This window comes from Gossypium hirsutum, chromosome D09 (genome assembly GCF_007990345.1).
Source record: "Gossypium hirsutum isolate 1008001.06 chromosome D09, Gossypium_hirsutum_v2.1, whole genome shotgun sequence".
NCBI classification, from domain to species: Eukaryota; Viridiplantae; Streptophyta; class Magnoliopsida; order Malvales; family Malvaceae; genus Gossypium; species Gossypium hirsutum.
This window is the reverse complement of record NC_053445.1, coordinates 51,975,737-51,995,492: the sequence shown is the minus strand read 5'-3', so window position 1 is coordinate 51,995,492 and position 19,756 is coordinate 51,975,737. Positions and strand designations below refer to the sequence as shown.

General features: G+C 29.7%; 1 protein-coding gene and 1 long non-coding RNA gene across 2 annotated transcripts; one reads left to right on the top strand and one right to left on the bottom strand.

Moving 5' to 3' along the window:
- Positions 1 to 6,924: 6,924 nt before the first annotated feature.
- On the bottom strand, positions 6,925 to 9,007 carry LOC107929030 (uncharacterized). Its single transcript, XM_016860356.2, has 6 exons — positions 8,723 to 9,007; positions 8,397 to 8,552; positions 7,800 to 7,880; positions 7,586 to 7,711; positions 7,397 to 7,492; positions 6,925 to 7,226 (listed from the first exon to the last, which is right to left on the bottom strand). The coding sequence occupies exons 1-6, from the start codon at positions 8,823 to 8,825 to the stop codon at positions 7,156 to 7,158; spliced, it is 633 nt and encodes a 210-aa protein (XP_016715845.1). The 5' UTR covers positions 8,826 to 9,007; the 3' UTR covers positions 6,925 to 7,155.
- Positions 9,008 to 11,748: 2,741 nt separating this feature from the next.
- On the top strand, positions 11,749 to 13,914 carry LOC107929093 (uncharacterized). Its single transcript, XR_005918322.1, has 3 exons — positions 11,749 to 11,799; positions 12,449 to 12,523; positions 13,617 to 13,914. It is a non-coding gene; the product is annotated as an uncharacterized lncRNA (long non-coding RNA).
- The last annotated feature ends 5,842 nt before the right edge of the window (positions 13,915 to 19,756 follow it).

The window sequence follows — 19,756 nt, the reverse complement described above, 5'->3', positions numbered from 1 at the left end:
TACATTACGCTCCTATTCCGGCGTTTGGTTCACTGTAATAGGTATTACGCGCGTAATACAATCCCGACCTAATCCCCAAATTCCCTGCTTTTCTAATCCCTTCTCAAATCGCGTATTACACATTACGTCCGGCTTCCCTTCCCAACTCTCTGTTTTACCCTCCCTCCCTACCCGACCCTCTCCTCTTCTGTCCTCATAATTTCTCCTCGTCTGCCTTTATCGATTTTCTCTGTCGATCGTTTTTTCCCTTTCATTTGTTGCAGCACGTTTGAAAGCCACTGCTTCATTAGGTTCTCTCGATCTTGGCGTGAGGTATGGATGAACTTTTCATTTTAGTTTTCTGTCTTTGCCTTGGATTGTGGGTGCTTTGCATGCTGATTTGCTTGTCTTTTCTGAAGCATGATTAGAGAGGGTTATAAATCATCATCTTCATTGCATGAGAAGCATAGGTTGTTTATTTCTGATAGTTGAATCAATTGTTTATTTTAAAAAAAAAATTAATTGAATAATCATGATAAAGTTGGAGATATTATAAGCAGTAATATGTATATATTGGGCTGATAATAGGATGTGAGTTATGAAATCTGTTCTATCGAAATAATTTCTGTTTAAAAGAAAATCCGACACCCCCACCCTTAAGAAATTGTGCAGTGCGGTGCTTCTCTACTGTTAAATACAATAAAAATGCATTTCTCCATCTTTTTCCTTCTCAATAAACCCCAGCTCTAAGGAAAACTTTGGTCTTACCTATCTGCCATGCAAGTTGTGTTAAACAAAGAGTAGTAAACAAATTACAAACCCACTGATAAATGAACACTGATTGTTGTGTATGAATGATCAGGCAAAATCTTTAATCATGAAGCATAAAAAATATGTTCTAACAACATACTGGCAAAGGTTGTCCAATGCAGGACTTTCATTTGATTTTACGATAAAGCTGAGAGTAGATGATGTTCTAATATCTGATCTATGATTTGAATGTTGTTTTCATTCTTTCATGCTATTCGAGCAAGTATTGTTCTCAATTTGACGGCTTACTATCTTTAAATGCTTCTGATAGTATCATCAACTGATTAATCAAATTTCGCAAGATAACAACTGTATTTAGTTTCTGATTTTCTTACCTGAAAACTTCAGTAGACCTTTCTCTCTAGGCTTGGATATTTTTGTTTTGTTTGGGTTAAGGGTGTAAACCATGATGGATGATATGACCTGTATATTTTCCTGTGTTATGGTGGAGATTATGTTTCTCAGACTAATGCCAGATATGCATTTTTGTTAAACTATCTCTTGGGAAAAAAATGATTTGTGTGGTCCAATGCAGATAGAAGGGAATAATGCGAATGCCAATGATGCAATCATGCTCGACAAGGATGGTTATGTATCTGAAACAAATGCCATAAACATTGTAAGACTAGGATTTCCCCCTAATAGCTTAGATCTATATATGAATTAGGGGTTTGGGGAACATTAAGACTGAGTATTGTTCTTGGATTTGTTCATACATTTTTGTCTCACAATTTATGCCAACAAGTATATACAACAAGTCTATTTAACAAGTCCTTCCAAACACATTTTGTAATGGTGGGATCTTGTGCACATCTTGTAATGGTCAACTCTTCATGGACTCAGTCTCACATCGAGAAGCTTTGGGGTATTCCTAACTGCATTAAGCGAGTTTATCCACCTTGTGATACTTCAGGACTTTAGGTTATGTTTCTTGTTATTCATCACCAATCATAGTGCATTTTATATTTTTTAGTGTCATTCATCTGTGATTTCTTACCAGTTTACATCTGAAACAGGCACTTCATTTGGAAAGGTCGGTGGAAACTCCAAAAATCATATCTGTTGCACAATTTCGTCCCGAGAAGGTGCACATACTTACATAGACCTTCAAGCTAAATTTTAATGGTTCCGGTGTTTCAGTTTTGGAACCTTGATTAGTTCTAGAAATTCTTTACAGTTTGATTTTTTTAACTCAGGAGCTGCAGGAGTACATGGCTGCAGGAGTACATGGCTGTGATTTCTTACCAGTTTACAGTTTGCATTAGTGTTGTAGAGTACATGTCTGCAGGAGCCATACCTATAGGTGAGCTAGCATGGCAACTGATATTATAATTTCTGATTCGAGCTACTTTTGTTTTCCATTTTAAAAATGTTTTTAAAATGATATTCATTTTGCTCGACTCCCCTCAGCTCATAATTCTGCTGGCCCGAAAATGGACATTGTTTTAGATGAATATGGACACAAACAGGATTTCTTGCTCAAAATTTAGAAGAATATGCAGATGCAGTCCTGAAAATCGTGAAGATGCCCGAGTCTGAAAGACTCAAGATAGCTACAGCAGCAAGGAGAAGAGCTAGCAGATTTTCGGAGCAAAGATTTTACGATGATCTCAAAGCCGCAATCCGACCAATGATATGCGGTTCTTCCTAGTTATAGGATTGCATTAGAAGATCACAGTGACATAGAAAACAATAGTTATACTTGTTCTTGTTTATTGGGGTTCTTCACCCTTTCGATCTAGTCATTAGAAAAAGCTTAGTTTAGATTTGTCAACAAAATAGATATACTTAATACACTAAACCAAATCCTCATTCTTTATTTTATTTGTTTTAAACTTAGGTTACCTTAATTAAACTAATTTTATATGTAATAATTAAATTATATGTAATAATTATTATTTTAAATTATACAAATTCATAAAATATAATTTATTAGTTATAATTATTTTAAATTTTATTAAATAATATATTTTAATTAAAATATATTTAATATTAATTATTTCAAATTTTCTTTTATAGTATCATATATTATGATTTGAGTAAATTCATATAAGACTATTAATTATTAAGAATTTTATTAAATTATATATTTTAATTATAATATATTTAATAATTATTATTTTAATTTATATTTTACAGTATCATATATTATGATTTGAGTAAATTCATATAAGAATATTAATTATTAAGAACTTTATTAAATTATATATTTTAATTAAAATATATTTAATAATAATTATATTTAAATATGATTAAATTATTTATTATTGATATTAATAATCTTATTAAAATTTAAATAAAATAATTTACCAAAACAAATTTCTGCTAATTATTAAGAATTTTATTAAATTATATATTTTAATTAAAATATATTAAATAATAATTATGTTTAAATATGATTAAATTATTTATTTTTGATAATAAATAATCTTATTAAAATTTAAATAACAATAACAATAATCATTTACCAAAACAAATTTATGCTAAGGGTATTCTGGTCATTTTAGTTTTCTCCATTATGCTATTACACCTCTATTACATTCAACCAAACACAGTTTTACTATTACGCCTTTATTCCATTACATTCAACCAAACAGTTGATTTGCTATTACACATCTATTCCATTACACCTATAATCCAATACACCTCTAATCCAATACACCTCTAATCCAATACAGCGAACCAAACGTGCCCTTGATATTTTGAAATTTTATCACGTAATCACTTAAAATTTAAAAATTATAAAGTTAAAAAACTTAGGTAATGACGTAGTATAATATCAAAGTATCACGTCATCAAATCGTATCGAAATTAATGTTTAAGGATAAAATCGAGAAAAACTACTAAATTTCGAGAATAATATGGATAAAAAATTAGGGACAAAACTGAAAAAATTATAAGTTTAAAGACTAAATATTACTTTATATTATTAAATATAAAATTACTCTTAAATTATACCATATTTTCACATAAATATTTAATTTTTTTTAAAATAGTACTTAAACTATCAATAATGTTTTATTTTATTTTACCTTAAAACAATATATCAACCAATAAAAACATGTCATACAACATGCTTTTATTGAATGTCTTATACTTTTTAAGTAAAATTGGACTAAATTGATATCTGCCAGTTTTTTAAAAAGTATACCAAAATGTAAAAATAGTACAATTTAAGGGTTAATTTTGGAAATAAGACTTACTTTTAATCTCATCAGAATCACCTTAAGTAAAAGGTAATTCTTAGCGGGAAAATTGGGTGTGGGCGAGGTTGGCTGGCGTCATCGTCCCCTCTTTTGATTTCATATTCTGACCAAAAGGCTTGAAAGTATGTTTTTTCTTTTTCTTTTTTAAATAAAAAAGCATTTCTTTACTTCGAAAAGAAAAGCATTTATTTTATATGTAATTATTTGAATTTTAGAATCAATCGTATTATTAATAATTTAGTTTAAAACTTTTTAAAATAGATAAAAATTACTATAAATTCTAATTATTTTTCCTTTCTTTTGTGTTCTCTTTTGACACCCTGTTTCTTTGACCTACTAACTTTATAAATTTAAGATATTTATTTACATGTACACAAATTAAGTGACCAAATATAGGGTATTAGTCGATTATTATATCATATAGGGTAAACTATACACATGGTCACTTTTGTTTACCTTAAGTTACATTTCAGTCACTTATGTTTGAAATGTTACATTTTAGTCACTGAGCTATTAATTGTCGTTAATGGTGTAATGGTAAGCTGACGTGACACGTTAAATTATCATTTCAAATAAAAATTTTAGGTTAAATTATACAATTGGTCCCCATAATTTTTCGTTTTGATCAATTTAATTTTTTTTATGTTCTTTTAACTTTCTTTCTTTTTTTTTTCTTTTTTTTTCCATTCTCTTCTACTTCTCCCTCTGTTTTTCTACCTTCTTTATTTATTTTAACATACCAAGAAGTTGAATTGGTAGTGAAAAAAGAAGCATGGTATGGGTTTATGGGTTTTGGTTATAGGCAAATGATGATAGTCGACTTCCTACTTCTTTTTTCATTGCCAATTCGACTTCCTAATATGTTAAAAGAAATGGGAAAGGTATGAAAACAGAGGGAGAAACAAAAGAGAATGAAAAAAAAGAGGAAAGTTTAAAGAACATAAAAGAAAAAAATTAAATTACTTAAAACGAAAAAAATATGGGGATCAATTGTATAATTTAACCTAAAATTTTGTTTGAAATGATGATTTAACGTGCCACATCAGCTTACCGTTACACTATTAACGACGATTAATAACTCAGTGACTAAAATGTTACAACATGATAACGTAAATGACTAAAACGTAACATTTCAAACATAAGTGACTAAAGCGAAACCTAAGGTAAATAAAAGTGACCAGGTATAGTTTACCCTATCATATATATTACACCTACTCCAAAAAAAAGTACACCTAATTACAGTACAATAATTAATTAAAAGAGAGACAAATTGTGACATTAGATGTGAGAGTGAAGAGAAGGAGAAGGGTGATTGGCGGCTCCAATTTCCAAAGACTAAATTCAATTTCTCTTTACTCATAAATATAGCCAGCACTGTCAACTCTCCTTCTCTCGGAATTTCGTGAAAGTAAACAATGGTATGAAAATTTTGAAAAAGAAAAACATACTTACGTTTTATAAATTAAATTTTAAAAAAATTAAAAACCATCATTAAAATATTTAAAAGTGTTTATTTAAGGAATTAAATTATTAAACTCGTTGTTGTAATGTCGATTACCAACCGAAAATTTTCAATTTTCATTTCTTCTACAGTTTAATTTTTTAATGAAATAATTTTAAACGTTATAAATTTACGAATCAAAATTTAAATATTTTTTAATATTTAACAATGATAGTTAAATTGACTTGAATTTAAGATTGTTATCCACTGGTAGATTTCGATCATCGAATCGTCGTTGAGACATCATTTAACCAAACTTTTAAAAATAATATACCAGTGATTTAAATAAAAATTTTCGAATTTTAAATAGTTCAGTAATTTAAATAAAAATTTTTATATAATTCAAAATTTATTAGGTAACTTTTTAAAGTTAGGTGAATAAAATATAAATTTATTAATAAATGTAATTTTTAATTAAAAACAAATATACCCATAATTAATGCCAACACATAAAATGGGAAAGGGCAAAATTAGATTTAATAATCAAATAAATTATGTTGTATTAATTATTTTGGTATACCGAAATTATGATATAATAAAAAAATTAAATGTTTTAAATTGTGAATTGATAGGAGATTTGATGGGATTGAAGAGTTGAAGATGAATGACAAGGTGGAGGGATACTAGTGATTAGGGTTTTGTGACAGATTGGGATGTTTGTTCAGTCTGCTGTCCTAATTCATTACTTCTCCAATCAATCATCCCAAAAGTTTCTTTAAAATAATTTAATATTAAGAAAAAAAAAGTTAACATATCTAAATTTTGCTCAATTTAATATTTTTTTCAATTAAGTACTTAAATTTAAGTTTAATTTTCAATTCAATTCTTAAATCTAATTATATTTTTGTGACCGATAAATATTTAATATATGTGCTCTAATAAAAAATATAGATATTTAATTGGGATAAAAAAATTTAAATGATGATTAAATTTTAAATTAAAAAAATAAAAATACTATATTAAATATCAAAAAATTAAACTCAGTATATTGTCCTTAAAAAATACAAATGGGCACAAATATAGTCTGATTGAGAGACACAGCCATAATACAATAGACTAGCCAATGGGCCGAATTGAGACAGGGCCCAATTCAAAATTTTCTCTTTTTAATGTTTAGACCAAAATTAAACCCATCTTGTCCGACGGTCCATTTTTATACCGTAATATATATTATAATAATATTTTTCTAATTCTTTAGTTTGAATTCAGTTCAGACCTGACTTATCCAAAGCCCAATTTGTGGAACCATCTAAACCATGAATAGGTCGATTACCCTATAATATACAACAAGATTTTACCTTTTAAATCAAGAAATCCCAAGTGTAACTTAATTGATTTATACAGTCGACCTTAAAAATGATATTAAAAAAAATATGCTTGGATCCTTAGCTATAAATTACAAAAAAAATAAAGAAAAACAATGAAAAATGTCATAAATGCCATAATAAGAAATAATATAACCCTATGTGGAAATCCATCTACAAATTTCCTATAACATAAAGGCAAAATTACTAACTATAAAAGATTCCTTCTTCCTAAAATGGCTAGTTTATTGATATGATATGAAAATTTACATACAAATATTGCATCGTCTTCATGCTCGAATTGCGCTATCCATGGAACACGAAACTCCGAGCATCGGCTTTATATATATACAAATCAAACTACCATAACCAGCAACAATACCAACATTATCACCCATTGACAATTCTCTAGCAGCTTCGACCCAGCTGAGAGAAGAAATAGAAAGATGTTATTTTCTTTCATGATATGAGTACTTTAAGAAAAATGAAAGCCGGAGTAATATCGGGTTTTATTTTTCGGTTGACAATGTCATAGCATGCTGTTTTTCCTTTAGTCAAACCAAAGAAGGACACAGATTTATGTGCTCGGTTTTTACCTCTATTCGCATTGTTTTGGGACGATGATGGTGTTGCGGAAGTAGATTTATTCGACGTGGTGATCCCAAGGTTTGCACAATCCAGTCCAATCGCACCTTAAAGTTCACAAAGTTCAAACTCATTTAGCATATACTACTTAACCACCATTATCGATGCTACACTAAAACTGGGAGCCTATGTGTTCTTACATTCTCTGTAGCACGGGAAGACAGAGACATTAAGAAGATTAAAATAACCCTCTGAACATTTGCAGTCATACGTAAACGGTGATGTCTTGTTGCATGATCCACCACCGCAATTAGTCCAACGGCAGACTGTTAAACCATGAACAAGTGCATTAACATTAAGAAGAAAAGAACATAAAATGACCAAATCCAAAGCTTAAAATAGTACAAAGCTTACTATCAAAAATAGATCGATTTGCTTTGGCTTCCTTTTCTTGCACAGGAGAAGGAGCAGCTGCACAAGAAGCATCAAGCGTACCTGAAATCCACAAATTAATCGATCACAACCCCGTACCAACAATCCAACTGTCAATAGTTCCAATCAAAACCAATCATTAAGAGCTCTAAATTGAACTATCCCAAGCATAATTTTCAACACGGCCACTAGAACATGGGCGCTCAATGCCTTGCTAACACAACCAAGGTCTCATTGGCTTCTAAAACAAAAACTACTGCTACCAAAAAGGCTTAAAAACAACAACACAATCTGCTTCACATGATGGAGGCGGGATTAATCAATGGTTCAATTTAGTCTAATAGAGTTCCCAATACTACCCCAAAGACCACTTCGTAATTTCCACAAATTATCAAGATTTCCCTTGCATAACATCATCAAATTAATGCCAAAGCCAGAGAGGATTCATGATTTGATATTATATACATAGAAAGCATAACCAATACATAAATAACTTGTAGGAACTAAAACAGGTAACAATTAAAGGTGACGATTAGGCTTAAAAAAGTAAAGAGAAAAGCAAGCAGAGGGGTTATTTACAATTGGGAAAAATGCAAGGGAGAAACTTGGGATGATCATCATGATCAGCAGCTGTTTGTTTCCAACCAATATCGCATTCACAAGTATAAGGGAGTGTTCCATTTGATGAAGGCTTGCATTTTCCTTTTCCACAATGCACTTCTTTGCATACATCATCTGCAACAAAAAGGGAAGAACAAAAAAAACCCAAATACATGATTAAACCTCACTAAAAAATCTTAATTAAGAAAAACCCAAGTTATAAAAAGACCCAAGGATCTCAGAAACCAATCAGAAAAAGAAAAAAAAGGATTAAAATTTGAAAAAAAGGGAAGTAAGTGACGAACCAAAGATAGGTGGGAAAAGGGGTGATAAAAAGTCGGATTTAGCAATGCTAAGATGAAGAACAAGGAAGATTGCAATGAAGGGAAGGGAATTGAGAGAAGCCATGAGGGGAATGTTGGAGGACTAAGGGTGGTTTTTTGTATAAGTGTTGTGTTTTTATTTTTTGAGGAACCTGGAAGGGTCGAAGAGTTTGAAAAAACAAGGCGGCGAAGGGGGGCCTTGTCAATAAATGGACGGTGAATTTGACTGGTGGGAGCATTAACGTGGAGTGGACTTCGGCTTATAAGTCGTTGATAGTTGGAAGTTAAGGCTGAGTTTAATTACTGGTATTGTTTTTTTGTTTTTTTTAAAGTCGTATGTGTTGATTTTTATGTGTTTTGTTTTTTTAATTACTGGTGGGTAGGTACGTATTCCGTGTTAGTCGAGTTGAATTAATACAGTTAAAATTAAGGATGTAAATCACGTGTCAATATTTAATTATTGTTGATATGAGTTATTTGTGAAAAGTGAAGAATCGATTTTAGGAAGGAAGGGAGGATGGTAAAGAGGAGTACCAATTCACCTGTGACAAACAAAAAATCGATGTTAAGAGGGAAGGACAATGAAAAGAGTGTCAGTCACCTATGACAAGTGGAGAGCCAATGTTACGAGGAGAAGAAAAATGCTCTAGTGTTGTTGTGTATTGCTAAGGAAAGGGGCCAATCCCTAGTTCCTCATGCACCCAGGATTATATATGGGGTCATCTCTTGTCCTATAGTGCCACATAACTCACAGTATAATGCTCTATATGTTGTGAAGGTTAACCAAGTGACAAGGCCGTTGCAGATCAGTTGTCTCTATGGAATATAATGTGCGGTCCTACTTTGATATTCTCGTCCTTGGGGTAGTAAGAGACATTATGCTTTGATGGTCTCAGTGATGGGTTTGTAGTGAACTGCCTATAGATTAACTCAAACAAAATTTGTGAAGAGTTGCTTGTAGACAATTCCTAATGGAGGGTTGTATGCAGACTGTTCCACGCAGAGGGTCATTTGTGAAATGTTCAACAGCTTGCCGATGTTGTGTTGTGGTGGGGGTATAATAGTAATTATCAAGCTAAGTTTAAGCTCAAACAGACCGCGTACTAATTGAGTTAGATTTGAACTTAGTAATACTTGACTTAAATAATTCATGGATCTTATTGAGCTTTTCATTTTTAAATTATGTTACTCAATACCCTTAATATAATATTATTAACCTTAAGTTTAATTATCAAGTCGAATTTGAAATTGAGCTTGAATACATACAAGTTTAATTGAACTCAACTTCAGGCTTAAATATACATAAGTTGATATACAAGCTTAATCGAACTTGAGGTCGAGTACTTAAAAATAAATATTCAATTGAACTCAAACTGAATCTCATACTTCAAATTTTAAATTAAACTCAAACTTATTAGTATTCAACTCCACTCAATTAAATCCCTATTCAAAACACATCAAAATTTTGATAGGGATGAAGCATTACTTTAGAACAATATGGAATATGGCCGACACCAATACCATATTGACATCTATCGTTGTAATTATTGATAATATTGTTATTCGTATTAAATTTAAGAGGTGAAAGGTCTTAGCTAAAATAGTGTTAAGTTGTATAAACTTTTTCACGGATAGATGTAGGTTTAGGGATTCAAAAACAATAAGTTCGAGAAAAAACAAAATAAAATTATTTCTTGTAGTTGGATTTTAACGATTAAGGTAGTTAGTATCGTACAGGTGGATATATATAAATTTTCTATTGATACAAGTATGTATTGATAATGATTTATTTTAGTGTATCATTTTGTAATTATCACTATTTTTTTAAAATCATTTGATATATGTATATAAATTTATTTACAAATAACAAATAATGAGATTAAATAAATCTCAAATTTAAAATATTTATCAATTATATAAAACATTTTTTAATAAGCTTCACAAATATAAATCATTAAACAAACTCAAAATAAACAAAAAAAAATCATAAATTAAACAATAAGATCATTTCATTCTATGCATATAATAATCCATAATACAACAAATCCACAATAAATAATAAATAAATTTGTTATACCCCTACCCTGATTTGGACACGTGGTATTATGAGAAGCAACCTATAAAAACTTACACACAGCCCTTTGATTTACACTGTATCATGACCAGCCACTCGCTAAATAATAAACCCTCCATTAGGCCACTCACTTTTTAATGAGTATGTACTTATTTCCCAATAGGGAACCACTAAGGCCTATAACCTTAGATTACCCCCAACAAAGAGAATGTCAAAGCAGTAATGTGTAACAACTTCTCTATTTGTCATATCTCAAAGTTGTTGGCGATGTTGTAACAGCCCAATTTTTAGTAGTGTCAGAATAGTGATTTGAGATCACTAAAATTGATGAAAAAGTTAGAAAAATTTATTAATTAATAATTATAAGTTAAGTGTGATTTTAGAAATATTTTTGAATCAGTGAATTTTGTAATTTAAAAGAAATTATTAGGTAAATTGGGTCGAAAACGAGGTATCGAGACCTCGATATTATAAACTGAGCCGTAAATATTTATAAAAATATTTACGGAGTGTCAATAGGATAATATTAAAGTTTCGTTAAGAAATTTTAACGCTTTGATAGTTAATTATGAAAAAGGACTAAATTGAAGTAAGGATAAAAGTTTAATTATAGATTAAAGAAAAGTTAAAGGACCAAATAGGAAATTATGCCTTTTTATAAAGTTGAGGCGGCATAACAAAAGAAAAATCTAAGATATTTTTAATTTAAAATATATATTATATTATTCATGCGTAAGTAATAATTATGTTTTTATATTATATTATTATTAATATATTATATTATATTATATTATATTATTATATTATTATATTATTATATATATATGACAAAGAAAGAAAGAAAAGAAACAGAGAGCAAAACAAAACAGAGAAGGGAGAAAGAAAGAAACAGAGAGCAAAACGAAACAGAGAAGGAAGGAAGGAAAGAAAGAAAGAAAAGAAAAGAAAAAGGGAAATTTGGGGTTTTAAGGTTCAAAGTAATTTGGTAAGTCAATTTAATCCCCTTTTCTCTTAATTTTGATATTTTTTTTGAAATCCTAGAACAAAATACTACTTGATTTAAGTTGAAATTTTGGAAGTTAGTAGATTATTAAGCATGGTTCATGTTGAATAAATTGTTAATTTAGGGATGTATTTGATAGAAATTTTGATTGGAATTGAATAAAGGATTGAATTGTAAACTAAACTATAAGTTTTGAATTTTAGGGATTAATTTGAAATAAATTCGGAATTATGAAAACATGATAAAAATTAAATAGTTAAATATGAGTTTAGCAAGAAATTGGGTAGAATAAGGGTATGAATTGAGAAAGAAAAATATATAGGTTTAGTTAGGGGTTAAATTGATTTAATTTCAAGTTAGAAGTTAGTAAAGAATGTAATTGTAAAATAAAATATAAGTTTTGAATTGATAGGGATTAAATTGAAAGAATCCCGAAATTAGGGATTTATGGTGAAATTGAGGAATTAAATTGACTTTATAGTAAGAATTAAGAGAGAATATAGAGTTAGATTGGGAAAATAAAATTATTATTGATAATGGATTAAATTAGAATTTGGGCAAAGTTTAGGTATAAAAGGAAATATTTTAATGAAATTGTGTATTAATGATTTTTAATTGTTTAATTATGTAGCTAATGTCGTGTACGAGTCATTGTCCGAGAAAGGAAAGGAGAAAGTGGACAAGGAGTGACTCGAGAGAAATTACGGTTAGTATTACTATAATTCGAATTTAATTATTAATCGTTGAAATTTAAATTCATATGCATGATAAGTAAATTAAGGTGAGTATCATGAAAGAATTGAATGAATATATATATACATATTGGTATTGAATTTATTAATAATAATTGTTGAATTTTAAATAATATGTTTAGTAAAAAAATAATAATAATAAGATGAATATTGATATTGAATTGTACATGAATTCGAGTGGAAAATGAATTAAAATATATATATATATATATGAATGGAATAAAAGTGAATTAAATTGTGAATAAGTGTGATATATGTGAATTGCGGAATAAGTAGTAAATTGTAATGACGAAGAAATGATAAATCCTTTTTGAAATAATTCTATAAAGTATTTAAATAAATGAGATTCAGATTTAATGCCCAAGTAGATGGAATTTGGAACTACCAGGATATTAGTGGCATGCCATTAAGGAACTTATTAAGGAACTTTAGCGCGCTCTCTGATTATTAGCACGTTGGTGCTCTCTGATTATTAGCACGTTGGTGCTCTTTGATATTTAGCACGTCAGTGCTCTCTGTTTAGCACATTTGTGCTCTCTGTATTTGTTCCGTATATTTGGGGTGTTCTGTAAAATCTACTTTGGGCTAAGAGTATAAGTTGTGGACAAAAGTGAAATTGTGAATTGATGTGAGAATTTGAAAATCGAGATAAGATATTTAAAGATATGAACCCAAAGTTCATGATATGATAAAGAGTAAATTTTGTTATATGATATTAGTGAGTACAAATTGCAATAAAATTTATATTGAATATAAATGAAATGAAATGAATTGTATATGAATTGAAATGAACTATTGGAATGAGATGTAAAGAAAAATCCCATGGAATTGAGATAGTGAAATAAGGTATGAATACAATTAAATACAAGATTTGAATTATAGCTTATTGTTATTAATTATCAAGTTGATTTAATGCATGAGATAATTAATGAATAATTGTAGACATAAATAAAATGTATATAATTTATCGATTAATGTTATTAATTCGAATTATGGTAATACCACTGAGTATTTCCATACTCAGCGTACGGTTGTTTCCGTGCGCAGGTTAGGTCAAAGTCGGATTGTTGAATCAGCATCCAAAGCCGATTCTGAGCTAATTGTGGTGGTGAACATTTCTTTTAGTTATGGCATGTATAGGAATTTAGTAATTTTGTATATTTGTAAATATGATTTTAGTATAGAATGATGTGTAAGTATTTGATAATGAATGGTTGTTTAAATGGTCAAGGATGAAGTTAATTATTGTTATAAAAGTCTAAATGATAAATTAGGTATGAAAATCATAAAATGGTAAAATTTTGCAAAGAAACAAAATTCAGGCAGCAATAGTGACGTAACTTTGAAAAATCACCTAGGATAGTATAAAATGAATTAGAGGGTGAATGATATATGAAATGAAAGATTATTGAGTCTATTTTTATAGAAAAATAACGGTGTAGCAAAAAGAAATTTATATTTTAAGATATGTGAATTTTAGTGAGAAATGGTCAGATCTATTTCTGGAGTCTCCTGTTCCGAGTTTAGAAAATCACTAAAAATGGTATAAAAATATTTATGAGTTGTAGTTTATATGTGTAGAATCCTCATTGAGTCTATTTTATGTAGAAATAAGTGGTAATATCATATGAAAATCCTATAATGAGAAAATTTATTTTTAGTACCAAGGGGTCAGGACAGTCGAGTGAAGAAACAGGGGAGAATTTAACTAATAAACTGTACTAATTGGTCAAACCAAGAATTCTGAAAATTTTATGGTAGAAAGATATATGAGTAGTTTCAGGAAAAATTTACGAAATTAAATTTGAAGTTCCGTAGCTCGAGTTATAATCAATTTAGTAACTGCTGCGCGATTGGACAGATTACTGTAAACAGTAAAATTAATTTTTAAAACGAATTTTTATGCCCCGAATTAGTAAGATAAGCTAAGTAATGCCTCGTACTCAATTCCGGCAACGGTCTCGGGTAATGGGTGTTACAGATGTTGCACTACTAGACAAGGGAATTTTCGCCTATGTATATCAAACCACATGATGATAAGGAGATATTCTCTCCCCTTCATCGACCTTAAACATTCAACCCAACACACAATTTCCCTTACCAACATTTAGCTCCTTCTCTTCACTTCTCCTACTATTGCTCTCCACCTATTAGGGTGAACTAGTCTCCTTGTCAACATCATCGTCTCCTCCTATCTCTTTCCTTGTTGATTGAGCCATAGTTCCTCCTTCGATTGATGTCCTTGTTAACCCAGCAAACCCCAATTTGGAGCTTCCTTCAAACCAAACACAGACTCAACCACCTACACTGGTTACAAAGAAATCAACTCTCAATCTTGACCAAATGACACCACACCAATCTCAGCCCCCACCTGGTGCTTCGTCCTCCCTCCCCAGAAACACTCTCTCACCATTCTACTATACACTCTCCCATTGAAAGGGTTAGATAAATTCTATTTTAAGTAAATTTTTACGTAAATCACAAAGATAAATTATATTATCATAAATTTAAAAAAAAACATAAACACAAATATTATTTAATTATCATTAGGATAAATATTATTTATCTTAATATTTAAATTTGTTGTTATCTTTAAAATTTATCATTATAAATTAATTTAAATTTAAAATTTATTTTTAATTATTTCATTAAATTTAAAATTATCATAAAATATGTATTGTTTAATTTAAATGTAATACAGCATATATAATTTTTTTTAATTTTAAAAATTCTAAAAATTCATATAAATGTTCACAACTATTGTAAAATATTATTTTAAAGAATAATATTTTTTTTTTAATTTTCACTCTCAATGTTTTCTATGTGTTATCATTTTTTTAAAATTCTTTAATATTAAATTTAAAATAATTTATATTTTAATTAGAAAAAAAACTGGTAATTATATATATATTGACACCATGCATAAAGCGGTCCAAATCCTGTGACCCGACCATAATCACGTGTATATGAAAGTAATTGGTTTTATTAGTGTGAGAGAGAATAATAAGCAATCACATACATTTGCTGGCTACCATGTTTTAGATCTTCTCGTGAGGATTTGACCTTTTTGTTAATTTCAACAATTATGAATATCAATTTTTTTATATTACTTTTTAAATGCATTTTTATCTTTTTATATCTTTTCTGCATGGAAAGTATTTGGACACGCTTTAAAATATAGTAAAATAATAAAATTTTAAATTTTTATAAAATATGATAATTATTATTGGTCATGTTTGACAATTAGTTGATAGTTGATTGTAGTAGCTGGCTTAATCACTTATTCTATTAATTAATTTGACCAATTGATTTTATCAACTATTTATTTAAAAGTGTTTGGTAAAACTTAGCTGAAAGTTGATACGTGTAAAATGACAAATAATGACATGATATTATTGAAATAAAACACTATTAATTAATGAAATTAATTAGTAAATATTTTTGAAATTTTAAATAAACAAACTTCTTAAGTTGTTTATTTGCAAATAGTAATAGTGTATCAATATAATTGTAAACTATATTCTTAGTGATAATTATGTCATGTTCTTAGTATGTAAATTAGTGATAAATTTGTCAAGTAACATATTTCAATTAATATAAAGTTGCATAAGAAATTATTTTACACAGGTAAATTGAAAATAAATTAAGAATACATAAATCTTCAAGAAATATATACATATCGAAACAAGTAAAAATAAATATTTAAGAAAGACGATGTTGTCGTCTACAATATCTTGGCACCTCTAATAGGTTTGAAAGCATGTGGCAAAGAGAGTAATTCTAGAACAAACATAGTCAGATATGCCATTCTACATATCTCATTCTCAATCAGCTGTAAAAATATGCTCATCCTTGCGTTTTTTGTTTTGGAGGTTTTAGCTCAACAAGTTCTTACAAACCTCTATTCACCAAACACTACATTTAGAGGGTTTGACTACCCAATACTCTATTTATACCCAATCAACCAAAAAACCCAAATTCTGTTTACCAAACATCTTGTTATTTCAACCTACTTATTAAATTATAAGTTGCGGATACCCTAATATTTCCATATATACTCAAAGTGATAAAACGATCGCCAATAAGATTTAAGTTTTGCTTTTAACCCTTTGTAAGATTAGATACCATTAGCTCGGAATTAAGATAAAAAAAGGATCATGAGGGATCATATATAAACCTACCATGTGATTGACAGCCAAACCTTGCATTATTAAGTACCAAAAAAATATACATTACTACATATAAAAAGATTACGTGAGTGCTTTACTGTCAATAATACATGATAAGTCAAAATAATTATTTATTCATGTGTTAAATCTAATATAAATATATGATAAATATAATTATAATACAGTTATACACTAATAAAGCATTCGATGAGGAGAGGACAAGGGTAGATTTGCGAATTGCTGGGCTTGGTGTATTGCATGGGATTGGAAATTTTACTGGTGTGTTTAAAGGCGGTGAAATTATGTCGCTTACCAAACGACATTATCACATTAAACAAATTACTAAATTTTCAACATTTTATTAATATCAGAAACAAAAATCTAAAAGCAATTCATTTATGCATAAGTAAATTAGTTAGTTTTGCTTAACCAAAGCAATTACATTTCCCCCTTAATTAAATCCATTATTTTATTGTTACCATAACCTAGATAAATTTAATTGATCCTGACAAGGAATAAGCAGATAGATATTGTTAAATTCACTTTTAATGTATCCTATTATTTGTCTTATCCTCTATGAAGTTAAATGTATCATCTTCATATTTATTTAATGGTTTTTGTTTTTTTTACATAATATTTAACACATTCTTTTAAAATAATCATAAAAATACGAGATTTCATATAACACATTCTTATATTTTTTCTTTTTTTTTATAATTATATATATAAAAATAAAATAATAATTTCAGAAACGGATCAATGGTGAAACTAGGGGGTTGGTAGGCCCCCGACCCCCAAAATAATTTTTTTGTTTAAACTCTTTTATAATTTATAAATTTTAAATTAGTAATTGTAAAATTATATTTGGTCCAAAATGATAAAAAATGATTTAATCATTTAAAAAGTATAAACATCATTTATTAAAATAATAAAATACATTTTATTATCATAAAATATATAATTAATTTAAAAAAATATTTTAACTTCACCATTAAATGGATTGGAGGTACCATAACTATTCATACTCATAATCGAAAGAAAATTATCTTACTCACTACTATAAATACTCTCCCCTTAAAAAACGTACTTGTTGAAAGTGAGATGATTTGAAATCCATTAATGATTAAGTTGTTGACATAAAATTCTGTTAATTATATGATTGAATCCATAATCACTTTTTAAATTTATAATCAGTTACTAAATTAACAAAAATTTCCATTTTTACAACCTAAATCGCAGCCTTCAATGGGGGACCATGTCTATTGACAGAAGAAAACTTGGTGCAAAAGACAAAACAATACTGCACACACTTAGCTTTGAAAGAACGAGCATGTGCTTGGTCATAGATCCCAACGACCAATCCCAAAGCTATAACTCTGCTAATCTCTAAGTGGATCCCACTATCACCCCCGACAGGGCATTTCCATCTTCGAATGCCACTCCCCAAATTAATACACCTCAAAAATCAGTAGTATTTTATACGGATTCTCCATCTTCCCTGGTCCATTTTCACATGGCTTTCTGCTATGTTCCCTTCCAAATCAACCAAAACATTGTTTTGTAATAACCCGATCTAATGAACTCCAACCCGAAATTTTACTTAAAGAAACATCGAGGATGTCACCATTGATATCTTATTACAGGTAGATGAAGATGTTTAATTAGCTATCATTTAGTGTCCTTACCTAATGCTCATTAGATATATAATATACCCTACGAGATCTATAAAATCTTCATTTTTGTGAATACTAGAATGGTTTAAACAGCGATGGGGAAGACAGCGAAATGGTTGAAAAGCCTGTTGACTGGTAAGAAAGACAAAAGTAGAAACATAAGTAATATCAGAATTCTTCAGTTGTCCCTGAGAATCCAACGACGACCGTTTCGATCCACTGCCACCGACAACTCCTAAAGAGAACGACGATGGAGTTTCCGAGATCTTCGGCTTCAGCGACGCCTGTTAGGGAGTTGAATTCTGTAGAACAAGTGGTTACCCTTCACCTCCACCACACCGGCTCCGCGTTGTGACGGATTGATCCGGGTAAGTGGTAGTGCTGACGATGAGAAAGTTGATGCAGGTGAAGAGGCCGCTGCTAAGATGATTCAAGCTGTGTTTCGATCTTACTGTATGTTATAATTGTTAGATTTGATGGCTGAATTATGTATTTATTTGAGACGTTTTTGATGAGATCGGAAGTGGGTGCTATGATGAACAGGCAAGGAAAGCTTTGAAAGCGTTGAAAGGGATAGTGAAGTTACAGGCACTGGTAAGAGGTCACTTGGTGAGAAGACAGCTAGTGTTACTCTTAAATGCATGCAGGCTTTGGTTACCGCACAAGCTCGAGCTCGAGCTCGAGCTCAGAGGATTCGGATGGTTGAAATTCCAGGCCTGCTAGCCGAAGACAATCGCCCCATAGAAGGTCCACAACACCAGATCGCGCTCCGGCATGGATATCATGTAAGTTTCGATTCATTTCAATGATCCACGTTTTTCGCTAATATATTATTATAACTGTGAATTCTGATCCAATCTCAAATTTTGATTCATCTAAATCCAACTCGATATAATTTAATATAATTAAAATAGTTAACAATATGAATCCACTAACTCGACGAAATGATCCACATAAAAAATTAACCCCTTGCATAATTGATCTAAATATTTTATAAACACGATAATTCACTCAAATTTACGCAACTCAAACGAACCTGACCTGTCTAATTTGCAATGTGGTATTCGAGAATGTAGGGATTGATAGTGGAGTGGAGGAAAACATAGATTGTGAGATAGATCATGGTGATTCAAAGGCAAGTTTGCAGAGTAGAAACAGCTATTCAATGGACACAGATTCTCAAATCCTCAGGCATCACGGTAACATCATCATATTTCTGATCAAATAAGCCCCGGTGCTTGCAGTGGTCATTTCGAAGACCATTTTTTCACCGGAGCACAAGCAGTCCCATTATGCAGAATCCGAGTTTAGTATCGTTCGAAAATGGAGTCATAAGGCCAAGCTG